Source organism: Dermacentor albipictus, chromosome 3 (genome assembly GCF_038994185.2).
Source record: "Dermacentor albipictus isolate Rhodes 1998 colony chromosome 3, USDA_Dalb.pri_finalv2, whole genome shotgun sequence".
Taxonomy (NCBI): domain Eukaryota; kingdom Metazoa; phylum Arthropoda; class Arachnida; order Ixodida; family Ixodidae; genus Dermacentor; species Dermacentor albipictus.
The window spans coordinates 184,060,938-184,086,260 of record NC_091823.1 but is presented as its reverse complement, the minus strand read 5'-3'; the positions used below and the strand labels follow the sequence as shown (position 1 = coordinate 184,086,260).

General features: G+C 44.4%; 2 protein-coding genes across 7 annotated transcripts in view; one reads left to right on the top strand and one right to left on the bottom strand.

Annotated features, from left to right (window-relative positions):
* LOC135920826 (very long chain fatty acid elongase 7-like) overlaps positions 1-25,323 on the top strand; it is a 397,384-nt gene that overhangs the window by 162,635 nt on the left and 209,426 nt on the right. The window contains exon 1 of one of the 5 annotated variants that reach the window (XM_070536304.1): positions 20,904-21,017. The exons of the other annotated variants lie outside the window; for them this stretch is intronic. The gene's annotated coding sequence lies outside the window, so the exon portion shown is untranslated. Of the gene's footprint in view, positions 1-20,903; positions 21,018-25,323 lie in introns of those variants that run through there. 5 annotated transcript variants of the gene reach the window in all.
* Positions 1,963-25,323, bottom strand: part of LOC135920828 (uncharacterized) — an 85,940-nt gene continuing 62,579 nt past the window's right edge. The window contains exons 2-5 of one of the 2 annotated variants that reach the window (XM_070536306.1): positions 20,756-20,864; positions 20,502-20,663; positions 20,152-20,313; positions 1,963-2,487 (exon numbers count right to left, since the gene is read on the bottom strand). In XM_070536306.1, coding sequence (XP_070392407.1) covers positions 2,371-2,487; positions 20,152-20,313; positions 20,502-20,663; positions 20,756-20,864 — 550 coding nt within the window. In that variant the 3' untranslated portion in view covers positions 1,963-2,370. Of the gene's footprint in view, positions 2,488-20,151; positions 20,410-20,501; positions 20,664-20,755; positions 20,865-25,323 lie in introns of those variants that run through there. The other variant, XR_011512978.1, reaches the window with a different exon arrangement.

Genomic DNA, 25,323 nt, shown 5'->3' with positions numbered 1-25,323 from the left:
GATTCTCTTTGATCTGAGGAGTTAAGTGTGCGATCTAATGAAACATTTGTGCAGCTTAAGTAGCGTAGCATGCGTTGTACCTTTGTTTTCGCCACGCTGATCTTTTCTCTGTACATTTCGGAGCATGCAATTTCCTCTTCGAAAGCTTCATCTTCAACGCCTTTTTCTATCTCCCGATCTAGCTCTTTCAGTGAGTCCTCTTTAAGAGTAAGAAGATTTAGCTTTTCTTCCAGCTCACCGATTGATGCGCTGTCGTCCATGGTGGATACTTCATTGATCAGCTTGGTTGTAGATGATCGCGCCACGGCCCTTTTTCGCTTGACTCTGTCGAAGTCCATCTTTTGAAGTCCCTATTCCCGGGTTTCGGCACCAAAAATGTTGTGGAATAAGAGACGGAGCACTTTGAACTTAAGGAAAAACGACAGACGTCCTTTCGCTTCGAGCGCATCAAGAAGACTGCTTTATTTTTCACCAGAAGGTATGGGAAATGGGAGAGAGTAGTGAGAAGGAGAAAGTCATAATATACAATGCCACACAAGCATTCTTGCACCACGTACGTGCCAAAAGCCATCGCCACAGGCCGGGCTGGCAGCGTCATGAGCCTCCGGGACATGAACGCCTGAGTGCAGTGGGGCCGTGCGGGGGCCCAAGGACCCGCGTGTCCGCAACTCCCCTGTGTGCAATAAAGTTATCACCACCACCTCCACACTTGGAACGCACCAGCGAAGCACCGCACCGCCGGTTCGTTTGTATACGTCGCGCCCGCCAGTAAGGCACGTAGTTCGAGGGGTATCAAGTGTCCGGCGCCTCTGAGAAGAAGTTCTCCTTGCCACTTCGTCGGTGGCCCGCAGCGCGGGGTTTATCAACTGTCTGGCGCCGCTGGGGAGGGGGACCCTGGCTCCAGAATGGAGGATATACAACAATAAGAGCGACCCCTCCGCCTTTGCTATCCTGTCGATCCGCTCGTATCGCCACGTAGCCTGGGGGAGTGAATTCAGAATCATGGACGCCATTGTGAAGCCACGTTTCCGTAATGCCCACGATATGTGGGGAATGCGAAGACACAAGAGACAGGAAGTCAGGAAATTTGTTTGTAATGCTTCTGGCGTTAATATTCATAATCGAGAGCTTTTCAAGCCCGTGCTTAGGACGTCAAACAGAAGGCGTAGTAGAATGTCGGGCAGTGCATTTGAGGGACTGCCTATGTTCTTTCTCAAGGGCATCCTTATCGGTGTTCCAGACGTACCGAGATTTATCAATGAGAATGTAATTAAAGCGAAGCTTCACCTCAGAGCCATTGTTGCGATGTACCTTGGACGCTTCCCAAAGTTTTTTGCGGAGTTCACGTATTTTAAAGGAGAAGTCTTCGGTTGCATGGTAGTCCTTGTCTTTAAATTTGTGTACGTTCTTTAGTATGGTTATTTTCTCGGAGTAGTCCAAAATTCTCAGAATAACAGGACGTGGACAGTCCTCGCGTACCCTATCAAGCCTATGACAACGTTCGATTCTTGGACATTGGATCGAAAATGTCTCTAAGATGACGTTTGACACCTTGTTTAATAAGTCGTCCCCATCTTCATTTGCGTCTTCTGGGATGCCATACAAGATTGAGTTATTGCGATGAGATCTATTTTCGAGGTCATTTTTCTTACTCAGCTGCGCCACAGCAACAGTCAAGGAATCAAGTTGAGCACGTAAGACATCGTGCTTTTCCGGTGGTGAAGACTCAAGCGCAGTCACACGAGAATCGAGACGTTCAAAACGCTCGTCGACAGTTTTCTGGAATGACTTTATGTCGGCTATATCACGAGCTAATCGCTTCTGCCCCTCTAACAGTTCAGATAGCATTTTGGCAATCATAGCGTCATTAGCATCAACGGCCGTAGCGTCAGCGTGTGACGTTCTCGTAAGGCTACTCGAAGCCATTTGAGCTTTGGGGGAAGGGTGACGACCAGGATTTTTATTTGGAGGGCCAGGGTTCAATTCCATGTCACCGCTCATCAGAAGGCGATTCAAGCAATACATCATTTCTCAAGAACAGGAAACAACATCATGTGGGCATAGGAACAGCAGTAGAAACCTATCGTCGGATCTAATACAATGAGCGCCTTTGCGGTAACATACATGCGCGAAGAAAAAATATTCGGGTGCGCATCTTGCCGGTACTGCTGTCACCTAGCCCACTGAAGAAGGGCGTTGGGGGCAACGCTTTTATATCCTCGGTAGATGACGTAATGGCAGCGCGGAGACCGCTGATAGCCGCTGATCCAGCGAGGCGTAGGCATAGGCGTGCAGGGGGTCGCCAGATACGCCGATGAACGGGCCAGGGCTATCACACAAGGTGGTGATAGCCCTGGCCCAGTCAGTGTACTAGTCAGTGCACTGCACGTGCCGACCTTGAGAGCGGAGGCCAGCTGGACACGAAGAAATGTTGCAGCCAAAGGGAGCAGCACACCACTCAACGGGAACAGCCAGGCAACCGAGAAGCTGCGCGAAGAAAAATATTCGGGTGAGCATCTTGCCGGTACTGCTGTCACCTAGCCCACTTCTCCTCGATACACACAATTGCCTTGACAAATTGCAATCCTGGAGCAAGTTAAGTTCATTGGAGATAAGCGTTAACAAAAGAAAGGCAGTTCTCTTTTCACCCAAACAATCACGTGCTGTGCTAGAAGGTAATATTCTCATCGGTAATGACATTGTAGAAGTTGTTGCCTCCGTTAAAGCTCTTGGTGTCTATTTTCATAAAAACATGTCCTGGAATCTGCATATCAATCACGTTATCATCCGTATTGCAATGTCTATTGGTATTTTAGCAAAGTTTTGATTCTTTTTATCGCATGAGGTTAAACTAAAAACTTACAGTGATCTTTTCCTTTCTCATTTTCATTACTGTGTCCTTGTCTGGGGGAAAACCGTAACAACGCACTTAAATCGCATACTCGTACTGCAAAAGAAAGCTCTTCGACATATATTCAATGCAGATTACGACGCTCATACGAAATCGCTTTTTCGTCGTTTTAATTTAGTTTCTACTCGCAGTATTTACTCATATCACCTGGCGATAAGATATAAACAAAGCGTCAACAATCCTGGAAATTTATTAGCTTTCCTTGCGGGTCTCACAAATCGGATGACGGTATATCACACTCATAGCACGAAGCCTTGGCAAATATCATTTCCTAGAAAATCCCATGGGGAGCAAATGCTTCCCTGTTCTCTTCCTATGTTAATAAATTATCTACACAGACCCTAACGACAGAACATAGTAGAAGAGCAACACTACGCACATTTTTTTATACAGGCAAAATAATATGCTCAAAAGAAATTTAAAATTTACTTATATGTTGATCAGATTATATTTCTTCTCATTTGTACGCCTGTGCTATTGTACACATGTGCAATCTTGTTTTGGTCGATTCTGTTGCTTGCTTGTCTATTTGTCACACTTCGCTGTGCCTTGTGAAAGGAGGCACAAAGCCTCGTCAAGTGGACGAGCTTCCACCTTTCGTTCGGGCCTCCTTCCAAATGTTTCGAAAAAAAAATAAACATGAGTTGATTTAAATATTACTATGCACAAGACAAAGATGATGCTCAATCGCCAATCAGCCTTTGGTCTGTGAAGGCGTTTGTTTACCTACGTCAATATATGCATACGGCAGACCGCCAGATACTGACTGGAAGTTTACCACTGTCGTTGAAAACAAAGGCATGCAATCAATGCATTCTGCCGGTGCTAACATATGGGGCCGAAACTAGCCTCGAGAGCAAGTTAAGGACGGCGCAAAGAGTGATGGAACGAAGAATGTTAAGCCTAACGCTTAGAGAGAGGAAGAGAGCCGTGTGGAGCGGAGAGCAAACGGGAATAGCCCATCTTCTAAATGATGGTAAGACAAAGAAATTTAGGTCGGCAGGCCATGTAATTCGTAGGATAGATAAATTATTGACTATTGGAGGTACAGAATGGGTGCCAAGAGAAGGCAATCATAGTCGTGGACTGCATAAATTTAAGTGGGGTGATGAAATTAGGAAATTCGCAGGCGCAAGATGGAATCGGTTCGCGCAGGACAGGGGTATCTGGAGGTGGTAGGGGTAGGAGCTCGTCCAGCAGTTGACATAAAATAGGCTGATGATGATGATTATGAAGGTCACAAGTTGAATGGTCTCCTCCAGTCCACTGCATTTTTGAGGCTTGTAGGGGCGCCTGACACCGGCAATAAAGTAACGCAAGCCAGCGGGGCTATACTACTAATCCTTATACATGAAAATTAGGAAGGCCCAATAAGCTTCAACAAATTCATTATGCATATTATCAAGGCACTAAAAAACGACACAGAGCACACAAGAGTGGACAACGAAAGCCACGCAGACTCCTTTATTTTTATAGAAGACAGGCACATACATATATACCCTTATTCAGTGTCTTCGCCAAGACGGCAAGTTGGGCTAGTTGGTTGGGATTCATAGTAAGGCTTTCTACAGCGAAACACAAGACGAAGACAAAAAAAAGTATAAATGACCACCATCGCCATGTGGTCGTTTTATACCTTCTTTCGCCCTCTTCTTGTGTTGCGCTGTAGCGAACCTCACTATAAATCAGTGTCTGTGCAATAAGGACATTCAAGTATCAAGCGCGCTAAGATAAGAACTTTCAACGCATTTTTTTCTTTGACTTATACAATCGTAAGGACGTTTTAGTAACGCTCAAGCTACATATCTTACTGATATAAAATGCTCCATTACTTCCTTAGCTTTCGTATTTTTACTTCTTGCCAAATCAACTTGCCCAACTTGCCAACTTGCCTACCAAGAAGTTCGCTAAAGCTTCAACAAAGACACTCCCTCACCAGAACAGGAACTAGCCTCTCTGGTGCAATATTCGGTTACTACCTCCCTTATGACTAATAAAGTTAACCCGCCCCTCAGTCCTCAGTGGCTACGCAACACCTGGCCAAGGCAGCGGTCAGACCTGCGGCATAGCAGAGTGTGCTAAGAGTCTCTCGATACGAACAGGCCACCACTGGATGCCAAGCTGGAAACGTTTAACAAGCGAACCCTCCCGAGTGAGGTTAGATAAGCAGGCTTCTTTGAAGTAATATAAGGCATTGACCGATATATTATTTGCCTTGTTGAAGTCATACGAACGGTTAGGCATTTACAGTGCAAACTAACGGCCACGTTCTTCCAGATGAGAGAATACAGGGTAGGATTTCTAATTCTCAAATATACTTAGGACAACAACTAGTCATCATAATAAAGCTAAATAGGAGATATAAAGAAGGTACTAATAGCCTACGCTCCAACCTTCGGTCATGATGACGAAGAAATATAACAGTTTTATGAAGATTTTGAATTATGAGTGAGAAAGGTGCAAGTTCAGTATAAAGTAGTCATGGACGAATTCAATGCAAAAGTAGGGGAAAAGCAGGATGGGGAACAATCGATTGGCCACTACGGGATCGATTCTAGGAATAGCAGACGAAAAATGTTAGTAGAATTCGCAGAAAGTTATGGACTCCGTATTATCAATAGATTCTTCGGAAAGCGCAGTAACAGGATGTAGACCTAGAGAATTCCTAATGAAGAAACAAGCATAAAATAGATTTCATCTCTATTCGGATCCCATCATAAATCAGATGTAGAATTCTTAGGTATGGTGAAGGGCAGTGACCGTAGGTTAGTGAGGTTCAGGTTTGCGCTCAATTTAAAGAGAGAGCAAAGTTAGTGAAGGAGAATCAGGCTAGTGCTCACGAAAATATATGCAGCGTTAGAACAGCAAAATGAAGATTACATGGAGGTAATGATTGCCCAAGTGGTAGATTTCAGAAGTAGTAATTGAAGTGGGACGTTTGGCACAAAGGCAACATAACGCTCTCCCAAGTAACAAAAGACCTAATCATGAAACAGGTGTCCCTCAGGGGTCTGTTCTTGGACCACTTCTATTTTTATTATACATCAATGACTTACCCCTTCATGTAACTTGCAAAATTCGGATGTTCGCTGATGACTGCGTGCTTTATCATACCATTAACAATGACACTGATGGAGACATTTTGCAACAAAATCTCAACCATGTACAGTCTTCGTGTGCCCATTGGCTAATGACTCTTAATCCCAAAAAATGTAAACATATGTCATTTACCCGTAGTCGTACACCCTTCTTACCTTCTTACACAATAGCCAACAATCAGATTGAAACAGTAAAATCATTCAAGTACCTAGGCGTCATAATTTCCTGTGATCTTAACTGGGGCATGCATATCAACACCATAGTATCATCGGCGAACAAAACACTCCACTTTATGAGGCGCCACTTGCGTCATGCGCCTCAGGATGTCAGACTTGCGGCGTAGAAATCGCTTATCAGGCCTAAGGTCGAATATGCGTCACCAATCTGGAACCCATATAAAAAATATCTCGTTAACGCACTTGAGCGCTTCCAAAATCGTGCGTTAAGATACATTCATTCATCCTATTCATATGACGTAAGCATATCATCTTTAAAAGAGAAATCTGAGTTACAGTCTCTCTCGCACCGCCGTACGATAGCCAGCGTTGCTCTCTTTCATAAGTTTTTCTACAGTTACCTTAATCGTGAGCCATACATCATTCCACCCGCAAGAATATCGCAACGCGCTCGTCATCCACTCCAAGTTTTAAAACCACGCTCACACACAACTACCTTCTCTGCTTCTTTTTTTTCGCGAACAGCAACTGATTGGAATGCCCTTCCCAACCATGTTGTATATACAAATAATCACCATGGGTTCATTGCTGAGGTTGCTTCTATTTTGTCAAATTAATTACCATTTTGTACAAATTCATCACCTACTGTACTTTTTTGATTGTATGCAATGTATCTACCTTTCTTCATATGTTACACTAGTTACTAAAATGATTTGTCCATTACCACTGTTTCTTCTCTTCGGCCAAATTTACTGTTGCTTCTTTATTCTAATTGACAATTTGACACGAGTAAGCACTTGTTTGTACAAAGTATGTATCACTTTTCAAATGTTTCGTTTGTTATCATGTTGAATTTTTGTTACAAGATGTACCCCACCCCTTATGTAACACCCCTGATAAAGGGGCCTTTAAGGAAATAAACTGACCTGACCTGACCTGAAACGACAAATCATGAAAGTGTCTAACTCAAGAGACCAGAAAGAATTCGCTTGACTATGAAAGCTGATAAACAAAACCAAAGCGCTATTCGAAATTCTAAAGTCAGAAAAATTGAGGAAGTGGTAAAAGATGGCCGCAGCATGAAATCCGTGACAAGAAACATTGGGCATAGGACAGGTCAAGGTGTATGCTGTGAAAGACACGTAGGTGAATGTCATCAGCAATTTCAATGATGCTGTAAAAACAGCAGAATAATTCTACATTGACCGGTACAACAACCAGAGCAGTCATGAAACTTTCATTGGAAGGAGTGATTAACAGGTTACGGAGGCTCCTTCTATAACTAGCGATGAAATTAGAAGAGCCTTCGAAAACATGTCTCTGGGAAAAGCGGCAGGAGAAGAGGGAATAACCGTCAATTTAATTAAAGATGGAGGAGATATTATGCTTGAAAATCTTGCTACCCTTTATACGCAATGCTTCCTGACTTCAAGTGTACCAGAGTGTCGGAAGAATGCCGAAACTATGCCATCCGTTATAAGGGAGACGTTACTAAAGAATCGAAGAATTATAAGCCAATTCGGTGGCTTTCAGTATTGTGTAAGATATTCACCAAGATAGTTTCCAGTAGAAGCAGGGCAACACTTTACTTCAATCAGCCAAGAAAACAGGCTGGCTCCAGGAAAATAGATTTATTCTACAATGGATCACGTCTACTGTATCAATAAAATAACTGAGAAAACGACAAAGTACAATCAACCTCTCTATACGTCTTCAGCGAATTATGAAAATGCATGTTATTCAGTTGAGATCCCAGCAGTCACGAAGGCAGTGCGTAATCAATTAGTACAGGAGGCATAAAAGAATATCTGGGGAAGTATTTGCAAAGATTAACTATCAAGAATACTGGCGACCGACGAATACTGGCGACCGCATTCCGAATACTGGTGACCGACGTCGTCGACGAAACGCGCAAGATCTTGTCTCTCGGTCCGAAGCATGATGTCGAAAGCTTGCCTGAATGCACTAGCTTCCGAAGTTTCTTTGCCGTTGGAGTCGATTCGGAGCTTGAGCTAGGTCGCTCCCCGCCAGCAGTAAAAGCGAAAGTTGATGCGAGGCATTTCTTCCGAGACCGCGAGTCGCGTTCACGGGCGCGCGCGCCATAGCGGTAAGTTGGGTCATGCGACTCCGTCCATTTTCGCGGAGAGGGCTGCTCCGTGGGGTGGATCTAGCGGCGGAGGTGCTCGCAATCCTCCAATGAGAGATACGAGAGGTATTCCGAATCCCCCAATGGAACAGACTTGCTCCGCAAGGAGCCGAAAATCTACTTCCCCAAGTGCTCCGAATCTGACATTGAAAGTCACCCACACAGGCTTCCGAGAGTTACGGTGATGTGGCGGGCATGCCCTCACGCCACTGGCGTGCTGGTGTTTCGCCTGCTGTCCAAGTGTGCTCGTGCCGGAGCGTCGCAGCCAATGGCAATTTAGGCTGCTACATACTCCGGCTTTTTTGTTCAATCAGCCAGTTGACGAATCAAAAAACGGAGCTTCGCCGGCAGCGTAGTGCGCAGAGCAGATAACCGGGAGCCATTAGATTTACCGAATGCTTGCCAAATGAAGGGAATCGCCATCGATGACACCAAGAAATCAGGCGCGGTAAAGAAATTAGGAAATTTGCAGGCTTAAGTTGGAATCAGCTAGCTCAAGTCAACGGTATATGGAAATCGCTGAGAGAGCCGTTCGTCCTGCACTGCAATTAATGGTAGGCTGCTGCTGATGAGGATTATCTTTTCTGCAAGACACTCATTTCTTGCGACGGCCGCATTTTGATTGATGCGGAATGCGAAATCACCCATGTTCCATGCATTGTTATCACGTTAGAATTTGCAGGTGCTCAAAATTAATCTTGCGTTCCCCACTACGACATGCCTCATAATCAAATTGTAGTTTTGCACGTAAAAGCACAGAATTCATTCACATCTGTTAGCGTGTGAAGCGGCTGCTACAGTCTTGCCGGTGGCCAGCGCGACCTTTCTCAAAAGCTTCTCTCGTAGGAGGCGTTCGTTAAGTCTGTGTTTGCGAGCAGCCGCTAAACGAAGTGTGCCATGGCCAACTCTTTGGCGTCGCGCTAACAGCGACTGCCGCCCTTGCGAGAAATGCACAGTTCCGCATTTCCAACAAGCGACGCTGCTCTCTGTATTCGCCGCTACCATCGGGCAAGCTTACAGAAAAACTCGGCAACGCTAAGAGAAAAGCCAGCAATGATGAACAGCGCAGGTTCTGCATGAGTAGTGAGGAAGTTTTCTTTGTGAAAAAAAAATGTTGTGTGAGTCAGCCATCAGTATCAAGGTTATTGCACACGTTTCTGAACAGTGCCATGAACTGCACAAACTTTGTGTGACCCCAAGGAAATACTAAAGAGTCCCGAACAACTCTAACACAAAATAAAAATTCAATGGTAAGCATTTGAAATAGGAGATCGTTTACCACTCATCCATAAAATCGATAAAATCTACAAGCATGCATATGTGATATTATTCCGCATATTATCTGTATATCTACATATTATCTCCCGGACCAGCTGGTAGTCATTATGTTTCTTCATCACTACACAGCTTCTGAATTCTGACGAAGAATTCAGACACTGTGAAGTGCTGAAGAAACACAATGACTAGCTTGTCCGGGAGATAATTGAGGCAGCCGAGATTACCAGACTTCATGACGAATGCTTTAGCATGCCGTCCGTGTTACTGACAAAAAAGAACTTTAGCTTTTGCACGTACAGTCACTATCTTGAGTGCAAAAAAAGAAAAAGTGCCTGTTTCACATGACGTGCGATCACGTGTCTGTGACACGTACGTGTAGGCACTGGTATAAGAAGCCGTGTTTATTTCAAACAAACGTTGTTGAAAGTCAGCGCTTGTGGTGTCGTCCTCTCCTCTGGTGTCTCGTCTGCGTTTTGCGCCGTTAACACCAGGACGGAAAACCAACAAGCCAAAGCTGCTATTCTAAAGAGGAAACCATTGTGCCACAGGAGCTCCATCAGCCGCGCGAAAACAAAGGAGTGTAGAATTCTTTCTGCGATTGTCACAGACACAGCCTGCTCTCTGTCTCCTTTCCTCGTGTTCTGCAGCGCTTATCGAAAGACTAGCTCAAAATTAAATTAGCCCGGGTACGTTTAAACAAACCTGCGCTATCTTCCGCATTTACAACGTCACGTATGAGGTCTGTGTGCTACTGCTGTTCCGTCGGATCGCGACCAATGGAGCACTGATGGTGAAAATACTGCTTATGTAGAATGCTATAGCTAGTTACCTTGGACAAATACAGCAAGTAATAGGCTCGAGACAATAAGCAGCTTAAGATTCACCAGTCACCGTAGCCTGTGAGCTATTTGTTTGACGTAAGAGGCGTGCGTTACCACCGTATGCGTTCGCGGCGGCAATGCGCTGCGGTGGATATTTTCATACTACGGCCCGTAGGCGGAAATTTCTTTTATCCAGGGGCGGGGGGAGGGGGGAACCGACTAGCCTTCCGACGAACCTTCTTCAGAGTACAGTGTATCATGACGAAGGCTCGTGCACCAGCCGAAGACGGTAAGTAAACTGCCAAAAGTTTGGTCATCTCTTCCCTGTATATATATATATATATATATATATATATATATATATATATATATATATATATATACATTGTTACGTGGCGAAAGACCCAGATGAAAGATGCTATTTACACGCTATCTAGACTGGAGCTAGGCAGCCAGGCTGACACTCGCTCGCGCCAAGGGCACCGACCAACTTCGTCGTTCTCGCGGCGGCTCATCTCTTGAGCTGATATCGTAATATTACCCCCCGGCGGTAAAAGCACCGTCACGGTGCAGTTAAATATCCAAGGTGCATGGAGAGTTGTAGGGCTTGAGTCGGGCAACGTGCACAATGTCACTGGTTGTCAAAGCGGAAGACGTAGTGGGGGTGGATAGAATGATTTCATAGGTGACATCGGTCACTTTGCGTATCACGTGATATGGGCCTGTGTAACAGGAAAGCAGTTTTTCACAAAGTCTCACTTTACGCGATGGTAACCAAAGCAACACGAGGGCGCCGGGCACAAAATGGACATCACGGTGACGGAGGTCGTAGCGTTGTTTCTGCTTGTCTTGAGACACTTGTAGACGAGCACGCGAAAGTTGGCGAGCACGGGCAGCATGGGCGATTGCATCACGGGCATAGTCGCTAGTTGAAGCTGTGGTGGACGGAAGCACAGTGTCCAGCGGTAGCGTCGGTTCGCAGCCATACAAGAGGTAAAACGGGGAAAAGCCAGCCGTGTCGAGACGGGAAGAGTTGTATGCAAAGGTAATTTAAGGTAGAGCCAGGTCCCACTCACGGTGGTCGTCTGAAACGTATTTGGATAGCATGTCTGTAGGGGTGCGGTTCAAACGCTCAGTGAGGCCGTTCGTTTGGGGGTGGTAGGATGTGGAAAATTTATGCTTTATTGAGCAGGCACGCATGATGTCGTCAATGACTTTGGCCAAAAAGGTGCGGCCGCGGTGTGTAAGCAATTGACGCGGAGCACCATGCATCAATATGATATCATATAGGAGGAACTCCGCAACATCAGTTGCGCAACTGGTCGGAATAGCATGGATTACGGCGTAGCGGGTCGCGTAGCCCGCCGGGACTGCAACCCACTTGTTTTCTGATGTACATTCAGGAAATGGGCCCAGAAGGTCTAAGCCGACAGGATGGAAGGGCTCGGCAGGGATGTCGAGCGGCTGCAGGTAACCAGCCGGAAGCTGGGAAGGCTTCTTGCGTCGTTGGCAAGGTTCACAAGCGGCGACGCAACCTCGTACGGAACGGTCAAGGCCCGGCCAGAAAAAACGGCGACGTACACGGTCATAGGTTCGTGATACGCCGAGGTATTGACACGTGCACTTCCCTATCTTTATCGGGCGACCACGTTGCGCCGCCTAACAAATGTTATCGCACAGCGCAGGACGCACCTGCGTGTATCAGAAGTTTCTGGAATGTTATCGATGGTTCCATCCGCTGTCTGTGACCGAACGTTGTGTAAACTGATTACATGTGTGCGTGACGCGAATAATGTAGAACTTTGTGGAAGGCAGGCGGGTCCCAGCGATTACTCTGGAACACTCGACGACTGATGTATGAAAGCTGACACGCTTCACCCGCTGATCAGATTTTCACGATCGCCGATTGTGTTCGCCGTTGTCGCCGTTCTTTAAGTGTAGCCTGTTTTTGTGGGCACAGGTTCGCCGAATAAAAGTTAGTTTCGTCTTTCACAGTATTACTACTGTGTTCTTCACACGTCACTCCACGTGACAATACGAAGCCAACAAACAGACACCACGGGCAACATAGGGGAAATTACTTGTGCTTAACGATTGAAATAAAGAAATACTAAAAATGAAAACGAAAGTGAATGAACAAACAACTTGCCGCAGGGGGGGGAACGACCCCACAACCAATTGTTGGCTTCCTATGCTATGATAAATAAATTTCAGGCCCTTCGGTTAACCACCTTTCTTCTCGTTCGATACATAATGAGCGTCTCGAATACAGCAACATTGATGCCTTCAGATAGCATGTGTGGGTTTATTGACCGGTTGCTTTCACCCAAAAAGATCACGTTCTCGTGATGCCTCTGGCAGTATGGATGTTCCATTTCCGCCGTCAAGGTCTGTGAGTGGTGGCACTGGCTAACACTCCCAGGGTTCTACAAGGAAACATAAATACCTATGAAAGTAGACGGGGAAACGGCGCTGCGATAGCTCAATATGTAAAGCATTGCATGCGAAATGCGAAGGTTGTGGGATCGTTCTATTTCGACCACGCATGAATAGTTGTCCTCCATGAGGCATATTTTTTTTTCAGTTTCCCTATGACAAACATGTTTTCTGACTTACTATCCACCCGCCGTGGTTGCTTAGTGGCTGTGGTGTTGGGCTGCTATGCACGAGGTCACGGAATCGTATCCCGGCCATGGCAGCCGCATTTCGATGGGGACGAAATGCTAAAACACCCGTGTACTTAGATTTAGGGGCACGTTAACGAACCCCAGGTAGACGAAATTTCCGATGTCCCTCATTACGGCTTGCCTCATAATGAGGAAGTGGTTTTGGCACGTAAAACCTCATTATTTAATTAATTAATGGTCTAACCGCAATCGCAGGCAATGCTTGGATGAAAGGCTCTAGAAAGTTGGGCAATCTGAACCGAAAACCGCTAATTTTCTCCTTTCCGTATCGCTCTCGAGTGAAAGAAATCGTAAGGTTCCGGTTCAGTTTCGGTTAAATCTTGAACAGTTTTTTCGTTATATTTTATTTCGGCAGCCTGTTACTTATCTATAGCTATGTTATTTATTAGCACTACAAGCGTCACAGAAGGCGACACCCCGCTACTTGGCTAATTATATATCATGCACCCTTGAGCGGAGCAAACATCAGGCTGATAAAAAATACCTAGCACTAAAATACTAAATTTGCCATCACAGATGTAAACGGACCTCCATGAAGTTTGGTGTGACGCTTCATTGCAAGGGTTTTCTTATAAAAATTCCGAAATATATCAAGCGTTTGGAGACATCCATTTGTTTCCCTCACCAAAAGGCTCAACGGACACTTTGCATAAGACATCGTTGTTGCTCTTGGCTGAATAAAGTATTCAACGAAATTTACCTGACAGAGGTAGTGTGAAAATGTCATTGGCTAAGGACAAATAATCAAATCTTGGAGATATATTTTCTTGTGCCTTACTGAAATAAGACAAAGAGGAAGTTGAAGGTAAGTTACTCGTCTCCCTTCGCTGCAGCAAGTCGTGCAAGCAGCCGTGTTAAGCACCAGCATGTCTCATAGCACAAAGAAGAGCCCTGGTTTTACAAAAATTAATAACACAAGGTCTGTCAGAACTGGGCCGAGGTTACTGTAATATATTTTAATCTTGCTTGCAGCGTGGGTTCGCTTTCTGAGTGCGAGAGAGGTTTTGAGTTGTTTGTCCAATGGTTCCACGCTGATGTCCCAGAGGGCTTTCTTTTGAAGTGCTTGTTGTACCTGTTCGGAACGGTTTCTTCGATAAATTCCCCTGGGGGTTCAGTTCCGTTATGGCGGTAAAATAACACATGGGTTCAGCTGAGAATAATGGTTGAGCTCCACTGTCGGATCAGTACAGCTGGCTTAGGAGTTGCGAACGAAGCTGCAGCGCAGCTCGCATCACCGAGTAGTTGCCCGCCTTCATGCGCAGCGATCGTCAGTGGCGTCAGAGTGGGCAGCTGCACGGACACGCGCGATTGCGGCGCATGCGGAAGTGCCTGGCTCCTATCGTGGAGGCGACGCTGCTCGCACGAGGAAAGACGCCGTTCGATGCTTTGGACCGCACCCAGCGCTTTTCGAGGAAAGCTTGTGGCATGAAAGCACTCCGAACTGTGCTCGTACGACCTACGGTAAAGAGATCCCAAGAATCTAGCACGGGTCATTAGCTATTCATTCGTGCCGCCGGTAATCGTGCGAACAAAAGATGCATTCTGTGCAGTTTCATTGGAGCTTACATTTTAGTGTAAATTTGTTGGTTGTTTATACTTATTATTGCATCAATATTTGTGATTTTTGTCCATAAAATGCCCCTCCCCCTCTATAAAGTGCTAAGTCTGAAGATAAAATAAATAGATAAAAAGGGCTGTACAATACACACACCATTTTTTGGCACTCTTCGTGGTTTCATGGTTGCGACATGATCGACGCGTCTGTCGGCTTCATGCCCGAAAGTGATCGACTACTGCACTTATTCACCTCTAGTGGCTGTGTCATAAAGAGACTTTATGGGCTGCCAGAAAGAATGACGAAAGTCACTACCTAGTACTCAGCTCAACTAAACCTATCTGAAAAGCTAACCAAAATTACTGTGGCCTGATCTCGTTCTATATATGTTTGTTATCCCGCGAGAATTTCTCATACCACACTCGAACCTTACCATTAAACTTACTAAAGTAGGCATGCACTGATCTGCCACGACAGTAATTTTGGATCCAGTGAAGCTGCTTATGGCAGCTTTTAGCCCAGGAGGACGTCTCTAGTGTATGCTAGAAGAATGAATAAAGTTGAAGCTGATAGTGGAAATGGTTAAAGCCCACATACTTGTTATAAAAATTTCGCAACCTCTTCTTCATCTTTGATTTTATCACTCGAAAAAAGAAATCATACGTTGCTTCTGGCTAAAGAATGCATCGTATTAGGGAAGTGACAGTTCAGGAATCTTGAAACTCTCTACTATTCTTTTTTTATTGCCACGCATATCGGCTGACAGTTATTACGCCACAGCAACGACAATTGTTAAACAGTGCACGGCAAGAAATCGTGGACTTGGTTCGGGTGCAAGAGTGTAACACGCACAAGAAGCTGGCATGCTTTTCTACATTAGATCGTTTTCAATGGATGTACTTTCTATCGCGCACGTTCCCCCCTCAGTATTTATGAATGCTGTAGTCATTTCAACAGTGACGCTGTACAATCTCTAATGGGCGATATTCGTGGAACCTAATACAGTGACGCGTATGTAAGCAGCGGCACCAATCGAGCAGTGGGAATTCATTCGACGGCCACCGATCAAGCTCATCGCTGTCTTGCATATAAGGGTTTCCTTTGCTTTTATATCCTCAATATATACTGCTGCGTTTTTGTTTGGCCGTTTCATTGCAGGTGTACATTCTTGTATAAATTTGTCAATTGTTTGTACTTTTTATTATTGCATCAATATTTCTGGTTCTGGTCCGTAAAATTTTCCTCCTCCTCTATAATGTGCTAGCCATGACGGTAAAATATATAAATAAATAAAAACGGCTGCACAATACATAAGCCATTGTTTGGCGCTCTTCATGGTTTCATGGTTGCGCCTGTCGGCGTCATGCCCGAAAAAGATTGACCACCGCACTTAATCACCTCTAGTGTCCGTGCCGCGCGATGAAAAAAGAGATTTTATGGGCTGCCAGAAAGAACGACGAAAATCACTAACCAGTGCTAAGATCAACTAAAGCTACCTGAAAAGCTAGCCAAAATTACTCCAGTCCACGCGCGAGAAGAATGCGCTACGAAAGCTGTCAGGAGAACCTCCACGCAAAGGCTGCTCCACGCAAAGGGGGAGAATGATTGATGATGCCATGACAATGTCCCATCAGTCCAAGATATCGCCAAGGTGATGTGTGTGTGTGTACTGAGAGCTGGCACGTGTGCACGTATCTTTCCCTGCGCCAGTGCCACAGAGTGAAATAAACACAAGATCCGGCGCTCGCCCTCAGCTCACGCCGTGCTGCTTACGCTCTCCACAATAGTGCCCCTCCTTTTCCAGAGCATATAGAGCGCTCCACGCGCCGTGGAAATGTCATCGTGAAGAGCCAGCTTGAGAAGCGGCTCTCACAAGGCCGCAGGGCACCGGCACAGCAGGCGACATGCAGACGCCAAGAAAAAAAACGAAGCTGCGTGCTAGTCTTACTGCAGATAGGACACACACACTGCACATTGCGCGGTTGTTCTATAAGTGTTGAAAACGTAAATGTATTGCTTTCCTTCGATACTCACTTGTCTCGAGTATAGTTGTCGTGCTGCGCAGTTCTAGCGGTACGCTGTATCGTTTTCAGTCAATGTTTGAGTCTTCAGATGGTCCAAGTTCATTTTACTGTTTTTTGTGAAACTTGGAGGTGAGCTTTCATCGTGCAGGTAATGTTGTTAAGCTCGTTCGATATGGCTTAGCCAAATCATGGACGCCTGTCTCCAGAGCCCTTTTAGGGAATGATTGCATGTGTGGGTGCATGCGGGTCTGTTCTTGCGGTCTAATTTGCTGTCTAATTAGTTTTTGTTTCCTCTGCCAAACAAGAATTTGACAAAGAAAACGGAAAGTTTCCCCTTTGTTCCGTCTATCATCCAAGGCCATGCGGAGCCGCCAGACAACGCACGATCACTTGGCTTCGTACGATTATGGCCAGGAGAACCGACCTCGTAATAAAGCGCACCCAGCATTCTTTGTTGCCTGCGCTCGCCTCCTCTCTTCTTCGTAGCTTTCGAATTCTGGCTTTCGAACATGGCACACGCAACGAACACATGAAAATGTGAAGAAATTGCAAAATGCAAGTAATGGGCAATACTCAAGACTGAATTGTATGCTGGCAATAAACTTTTACATAGGCATAACAACAGACACAAGCCATGATAGACATAGCCAAATAATGAAAGAACACTAACAAGCCTGCAAGAAAGTGCGGCTGTCCTTGTGTGCTTTCTCTCTGCAGCTGACTGTTTAATCGTGCAGTTAAAAAATGTTTGGCAATAAATTTACAACGGCACTTTCTATTAATGATAAATGGGACCCTGTTACTTGTACTGCTCCTGAAAAGGAAGTAGTAAACAACGCATTAAGGCAGCAGCATTACGTGAGTGATTGGATGCCGAAAACAAATAGTACTTTTTTATGCTGGGAATTAGACGGATGACTGCATGGTTTTTATAAGGTTGACAAAAAGTCCGGATCCAGCAGCCTGAACGATTGGGCGCCCACCGAAATCATCATCTCTAATATGGAATCTAGTGAGTATCTCACTAAACAGCTGTATGATATTATCGTCACGGCCAATATGTTCGTCTGTACTGGCGGTCATCACCTGCTATCATTGAAGTCTTCCAATCGTCTTCTGATACTCGGAAATTTGCCGCATGATGTCTTTTGGCTGTGGAGGGTATTCTAATGAAAGCATAGCGGGGATTTTTACAACATGTATGACAGAGGCAGAAAATAAGCAATACTGGAAGCTTTGAAGCTTTTGAATGTCGATGCTGCTTCAACACTAACACAGCAAACGAGCGCACGTACTAAGTAGCTGCACAGAATGGGAACGCGCGCATTCAAGCCAACTTTACTGCAACGGTCATGTGTAAGTTACAGGGTAGGAATATTACAGCAAGAGGTCCCAGAGTTTTAAAAAGAAAACTGCTAGGAGAACCTCCTATGATTATATAAATCGGGTTGCTATACAAAAACCACCAAAAATACGTACATGTGAATAATAACAATAATAACGTAAGTTGATTATCTATGACAAGAAAATGGATACAGAAGGTAATGGTAATGCTAATTATTGAACGTGAAAATAAATTTGTGTGAATAAGGAGAATAACAAATATTAACATGGAGAATTAACCCGACATGAGAGATAAACTCATTTTATTATCAATAAATATCAATTACTGATACAAAAACAAAAGGCATACAGCAAATTAACAGAAATATTCACAGTTAATTTGAAGATTCTTAGGAGTCGGTTCATTCCTGGCCGAAATATTGCTGCGCACAGAGAATGCACGAACAACGTTGTGGGATGATTTCTAATGAATTCCACACAATTGCTTATGCCAGAGAAAGTTGTGAACTTGCCGTCTTTACGACAGGCGAGATTATTGCGCAGGAAAAGCCGGTTACCCTGGTTGTTATTAATGTTTTAAGGATAAATACATTCAATGTAGATGTTGCGCGTGATCAGCCTATATACAACTGTGGATAAATTATCAGTGGTAGACTGTATAAGCGCGATTGAACAAGGACGTAGAAACAGATACACAGACACGGCGCTTCACTTTCAACTATAGATTTGATTTTCGCACGCATCGATAAATATATACCGTACGAGTGGCAACAAGCGTGACAGCAAAAAGAACATTCTGTGTTGCATTTCGATTAACCGTACACGTGTGCAAGGCATGGTGAAAACATGTACAGCAGTGGTCACAAAGATTAACCGAGCAATCGTAACTCATTTACAGATTTACTGAAGGCTTGGTTACGCACTTTTCCTTTAATTTTGCAATCTCGTAGGCCTCCACAATCTCCCTCATCATCCTGCTATGAGCCCTATGCGGAATGGAAGTACTTTCAAACATGGGCTTGCAGGAACAATCTCGGCAGCGAATACCCAAATGACCCGAGATTACCCTAGTGACGTTATATCGATGCTCTTTTAATCCCTCATTGATGTATCTGCCGGTTTGACCAACATGCGTTCTTCCGCATGAAAGGGGAATGGCATAGACAACGTTATCAGTGCAGGTCACAAATTGTTTGGGATGTTGAGTAGAACATGGTGCCTTTTGTTATTCTCGGTATTAACCTGTTTGCATAGCTTCTGTAGACGCTCAGGGGCCAAGAACACCACGTCAACCCCCGATTTCGCCGCTATTCTTCTGAGATTATGTGTAATGCAATGAATGTATAGTACCACAGCAACTTTCTTTGCTCTAGCATTGGCACTGTTCCCATTCGACGTGCTTTTGCACTTCCTGCTTCAGCCCTCCACGACAGAGGTCAGCATACGCATCGGGTAACCAGAATCTGCCAGGCGCTTGACCTGATCTCTGAAACTTATCAAACGCGCACTCAGCAGACGAGACGGCCCTTAACCTCGTAGAGATATGTAAATGAGAGATGGCCGTTAAGCTGCCACCATTTGGGACCGGTTACTCAAGTCGTTCCTCATAAATTTTAGCGGAGGACCAGATATGCCGAATGATTCGAGCTTAACAACTAGTATGTAATATGATTGTAGTGTCGAAGGCGTCTGTCAGATCGATAAATCCATATTCCATAGTTACTCCTGTGCCGATAGCTTCCTTATTTCTTCAGTTTTTCATCACTTTGCCGTAAAAGGAAGGATACAAATTGGCCTGTCATTGCCTACTCAAGTCTGGTCACCTTTGTTGAAAACAGGTACTGTTCTACCGGCTTTAAGACAATTCGGAAACACCGCCGCAGACAACAATTTCTTAATGATGAGTGCCAAAACTGACGATACTTCATCCAAAATTAGTTTTACTTTAAAAGGATCACTATAGTCTAAGACAGCGCTTGCACACTTCAAAAATGTCGTTACTTGACTAAATTCATCTGGAGTCGTCCAATGCGCAGAAAACGAATGATGACTAGACCGAGGACACGGCAGCAGAGGCGGCGGGCAGAGCAGTGCCTAAGAATCTACTTACATTCACAGGTTTGGGTGACCCTTGAAGCCATCTGTAGACCGGCAGCCGTGGACTGTGGAACTCATTCAGGACCCGGACTGTGGCTGGCTGAGTGCATCTGCACCGACTACTGCAGCGAAAGACGAACAGCCTACTTTCGGGACCACGTGTGGCTGACGTCACCTACTGGACCCGATAAAACAACGCTCCGATCCGCTTCTCGGTACTGCAGCGAAAGACGCACAGCCTACTTTCGGGACCACGAGTGGCTGACGTCACCTGCTGGACCCGATAAAACAACGCTCCGATCGGCTTCTCGGACACTTGGCAGCAGAGGCGGCGGGCAGAGCAGTGGCTAAGAATCTACTTACATTCACAGGTTTGGGTGACCCTGGAAGCCATCTGTAGACCGGCAGCCGTGGACTGTGGAACTCGTTCAGAACCCGGACTGTGGCTGGCTGAGTGCATCTGCACCGACTACTGCAGCGAAAGACGCACAGCCTACTTTCGGGATCACGTGTGGCTAACGTCACCTGCTGGACCCGATAAAACAACGCTCCGATCGGCTTCTCGGACACTTGGCAGCAGAGGCGGCGGGCAGAGCAGTGGCTAAGAATCTACTTACACTCACAGGTTTGGGTGACCCTTGAAGCCATCTGTAGACCGGTAGCCGTCGACTGTGGAACTCGTTCAGAACCCGGACTGTGGCTGGCTGAGTGCATCTGCACCGACTACTGCAGCGAAAGACGCACAGCCTACCTTCGGGATCACGTGTGGCTAACGTCACCTGCTGGACCCGATAAAACAACGCTCCGATCGGCGTCTCGGACACTTGGCAGCAGAGGCAGCGGGCAGAGCAGTGGCTAAGAATCTACTGACATTCACAGGTTTGGTGAAACAATTTGCTTCTCTTTTTTTTCTTGTTTTCTTGCTGCCTCTGCTGCCATTTGCCTTTTTGCTGCTTCATTTGCCGTTGTAAGCCCATCTCGAGCCCTTGCCATGATCAACTACGGTGATGGGAAGCGACGTCGCTGACCTTAAACGAGAGCTGGCTGATCTGAAACGTGAATTTCGGAAAGACATAAGAGAGTTAAGGAACAGCTTGGAATTTGTCAGCAAGGAATATGACAGCCTTAAGAAAGAGTGTGAAAACACAAGGAAAGAAAATGCAGATCTGAAGGTCATGCAGGAGACACTGAAACGTGAGCTTGCCGCTCTACAAAAACAAGCCCATGAAACAAGCTTGCAAATAGTGGCTCAGGACCAGTACTCCAGAAATAGAAACATAGAAATCAAGGGAATCCCGCTGTCAAAGAATGAAAATCTTGTGGAAGTAGTTAGAAAGATTGGCGATACGATTGGCGTATCGCTAAGCGAGCAGGACATTGAAGTGTGTCACCGTACTCCGAACCGAAAGGACAATGCCAGCCAAAATATTGTTGTAGCTTTCAGTCGCCGATCGAAGCGTGATCTAGTCGTTGAGAAGGCGCGAAAAACGAGGTTCACCACACAGGATCTAGGATATAGCGTGAGAGAACCCGTGTTCTCGAACGAACACTTGTGTCCCCAGTTAAAGAAGCTGCTTGGGATGACGATTGCAAAAAAAGAAAGCACTGAACTGGAAATTCGCTTGGACGAAGGGAGGGAAGGTGTTCGCTAGAAAAACAGAAGCGTCTCACGTGATTCGGATCACCTGCGAAAATGATTTGGACAAAATGGAGTAGACAGTTACGGATAAGCCTACGTAAACACTGTCTGACGGCTTACAGTGACTGACCCAAAAGATGTAGTATGCCCTTTTGAACGCGATTATCTAGGTTTTCTACACTGTAATGCGCAATCCACAGTAAACAAACATGACATCCTAACAGCATTTCTTTCTTCATTCAACGTAGATTTTCATGTAATCATGATAACAGAAACTTGGTACGTTTCTGATATGGACGTGTTGCATTTGCCTGGTTTTAACACGTTCTTTTTAAATAGAAAGCACCGTCGAGGTGGGGGCTAGCGCAACTTGTACCCACTAAACTCTCATGTTCAATTATTAGTGACTTTTCTAACATTACCGATGATTATGAAACACTAGCCGTGCAATGCGGAAAACGTCTTTTTGCAATTGTCTACCGCCCTCCTGATGGAAATATTGCGAGTTTTCTTGTTTTCCTAGAAAAACTGCTCGACTGTTCCTCTTCTAATAAGCTAGACTTGGTAATAGGTGGTGTTTGTAATATCACTATTCTACAACCCACACCTCATTCCCGTGAGTTACAACTGTTCCTTGCCTCGTTTGACTGCATGAACGTCATATCAGAACCCACACGCATTAGTTGCGTTTCTGAAACCCTTTTGGACTTGTTCATAACCAATTTCACAGACTGCAACATTGCTTCGGGCGTCATTGCCGCATATGTGAGTGATCACTTGCCCATATTTATGTTTTGCAAACAAAATGAGTTACAAAGAAACGGAACAGATAATCCCGATACATTTATTATACAAGATATTAACACAAGAATGCTGGATATGTTTCGTCATAAAATAGAAAACATAAATTGGACACCAGTATTTCAATGCACAGATGCTGATGAGGCGTATGTAAATTTTATGGAAATTTTAAAAATACCGTATGACAACTCGTTTTGACCTAGAACGATAAGTAAGCCTAAGAAAATCAGGAAGCCATGGCTTACACTTGAATGTATGGACTTAATAAAAAAAAGAATGCAATGTACTCAAAATTCATGCACACACGGGATCCTACTGACTTAGCCTCATTTAAAAAATTTAGAAATTATCTAACAAAACATTTGCGCAGTACGAAACATTTGTATTACGAAAACTTGTTCTTACGATGTACCGGCCGAGGGGAAGCTTTATGGCGCGAACTTAACAAGCTGTTGAATCGTAGTAGTCGGTTCAATGAACTACAGCTTACATCCAATAATAGGCTTATGAAGGGCCGAGAGCTAGCTGACCAATTTAATACATACTTTACTAATTTAGTGTCAGGCGTCCACAACAACGCAGCTATGAGCTTTTAAAATGCGGAGTGAATGTTAGGTTCAAACATTCACTCCGCATTATTTTCTCCGACTACATCCCAGGAAATTTACTCCATATTCTCAAACCTAAAGATTAGTAAAGCTCGAGATATTGATGGTCTTCAAATACGGCCAATAAAGTATGTACTTGACTTTCTTGTGCACGTGCTTAACCACATATATAGCATTTCTCTTTCTACAGGCATGTTTCCTGAAAAAATGCAGCACGCGAAAGTAAGTTTCATACAAGAGCGGGGACAAAAACGATTTTTCAAATTATCGACCCCTTTCTGTTCTCCCAGTTTTTTCTAAGGGTTTGGAAAAAGTAGTTGGTAAAAGAATCGCCTCATTCTGCGAAAAACACTCTCTTATATCACCACAACAGTTCGGCTTCCGCCAGCGCATATCCACAGAACTCGCTTTGCTAACACAGAAAGAAGTAATATTACGTGGTTTTGAAGACAAAAAATTAACGCTAGGCATCTTTGTGGACTTCTCCAAGGCTTTCGATAGAATAAGTTATCGAACCTTGTTTGCTAAATTAGAATACTATGGGTTTCGTGGCCTACCTCTTTCTCTTTTACAATCGTACTTAAAGCATAGGGAACAAGCAGTAGCAATCACAAATCAACTTTGCTCTTTAGAAGAGATTGTTGCAGGTGTACCCCAGGGGAGCATATTAGGGCCGATCTGATTTAACCTATATATAAATGATATAGTAAAAGTTAGTAACAATGCGCAGTTCATTATTTTTGCCGATGACTCAACCATATTCATCCAAGCATACGATGTTCACGAGCTCTCTTGCTTAGCAAACTCAACAGTTCAAAAGCACACCTGGAGTATGGCAAATTCACTTGAAATTAATACAAAAAAAATCAATTTTATTCACACCTTCTCAAAAACCAGTTAACCATTCACTTGATCTGTACCTAGGGAGTGAAAAAATAGCTGTTGTGAGTGAGGTTCAAACACTAGGAGTTATTTTTACAGAACACTTAAGCTGGAATGCTCATGTACATCGAGTATGTGCAAGTCTGTCACGAGCGTGCGGTGTGCTTTCTAGGCTTCGTCATGTACTGACGGACAAGATTAAATTATTGCTTTATAACGCTCTCTTTGCAACTCACATTAACTACTGTACTCTTATATGGGGAACTACTTCACGGAGGAACATTCAGAAAATGTGTACTCTACAGAAAAGGGCACTGCGTCATATTGCGAATGTAGTACACGATGCGCATACAAAGGATCTGTTTCTAAAATATGGCATACTTCCATTTCAGCTATTGTATGACTTTACTCTACTATTGAAATACAAAAACAGTCTTAAGCAAAACGCAAAACCTTTCTTACTTTATGCACCTTAACAAAACCATCCGACATACCCTATACGCTCAGAAATAGAAGCACTTGGCTGACTCCCTTTTCAAGAACATGTCATGGAAAAAACAGGTTAAAATCGCGCATAGCTACCCTTTTAGGTGACCTGGAAAAAGACAATATCGACATAGATAACTTAACCCGCAAAAGATGGAAAACTTTTCTACTAAATCGCTGGTGCTCTTACAAGATATCGACCGTTCGTTGACTGTATGATTGGACTACTACATCGAATTGAAATATTTATGTTGTACTTCTGTTCAATTTTCTTGTAGAGAGGTTTCTAATTATTTTACGTCATGTGTTTAGCATTTTCTGTTTTCTGCTGTTCTGTGCGCTACTGTTCATTATATATTCTTCAGTGACATACTATAACAGAGCAGTCGCTACAGATTTTTCAGTATTTTATATGACGTACTTTGTGTTTTTTTCCCATGCTGTCACATGACCAATTGAAATCTGTAAATATTTTTTTTTCACTCAAATGTATTTTCTGTCTCTGGTTTCTGCCAAATGATGGGGCAAGCACCCAGTCAAGCTGCAGCTTCGCAGCTGTTTGTGCTTGTCCTAGCATCCTTCTGTTTGTACAAAAGAAATGCTGAAATAAATTGACTTGACTTGACTTGCTGCTGGTTGTCCCTAGATGCGTAAAAATGGTCACTGGATGCATTAGCATTAGTAATGTCTAAATTTCGTTGCTTTGTTTTATTTTGATTGTGGTTTCTCGGCAATACTTTTTGTTCAGAAGCTCTTCAATATTTTCCAG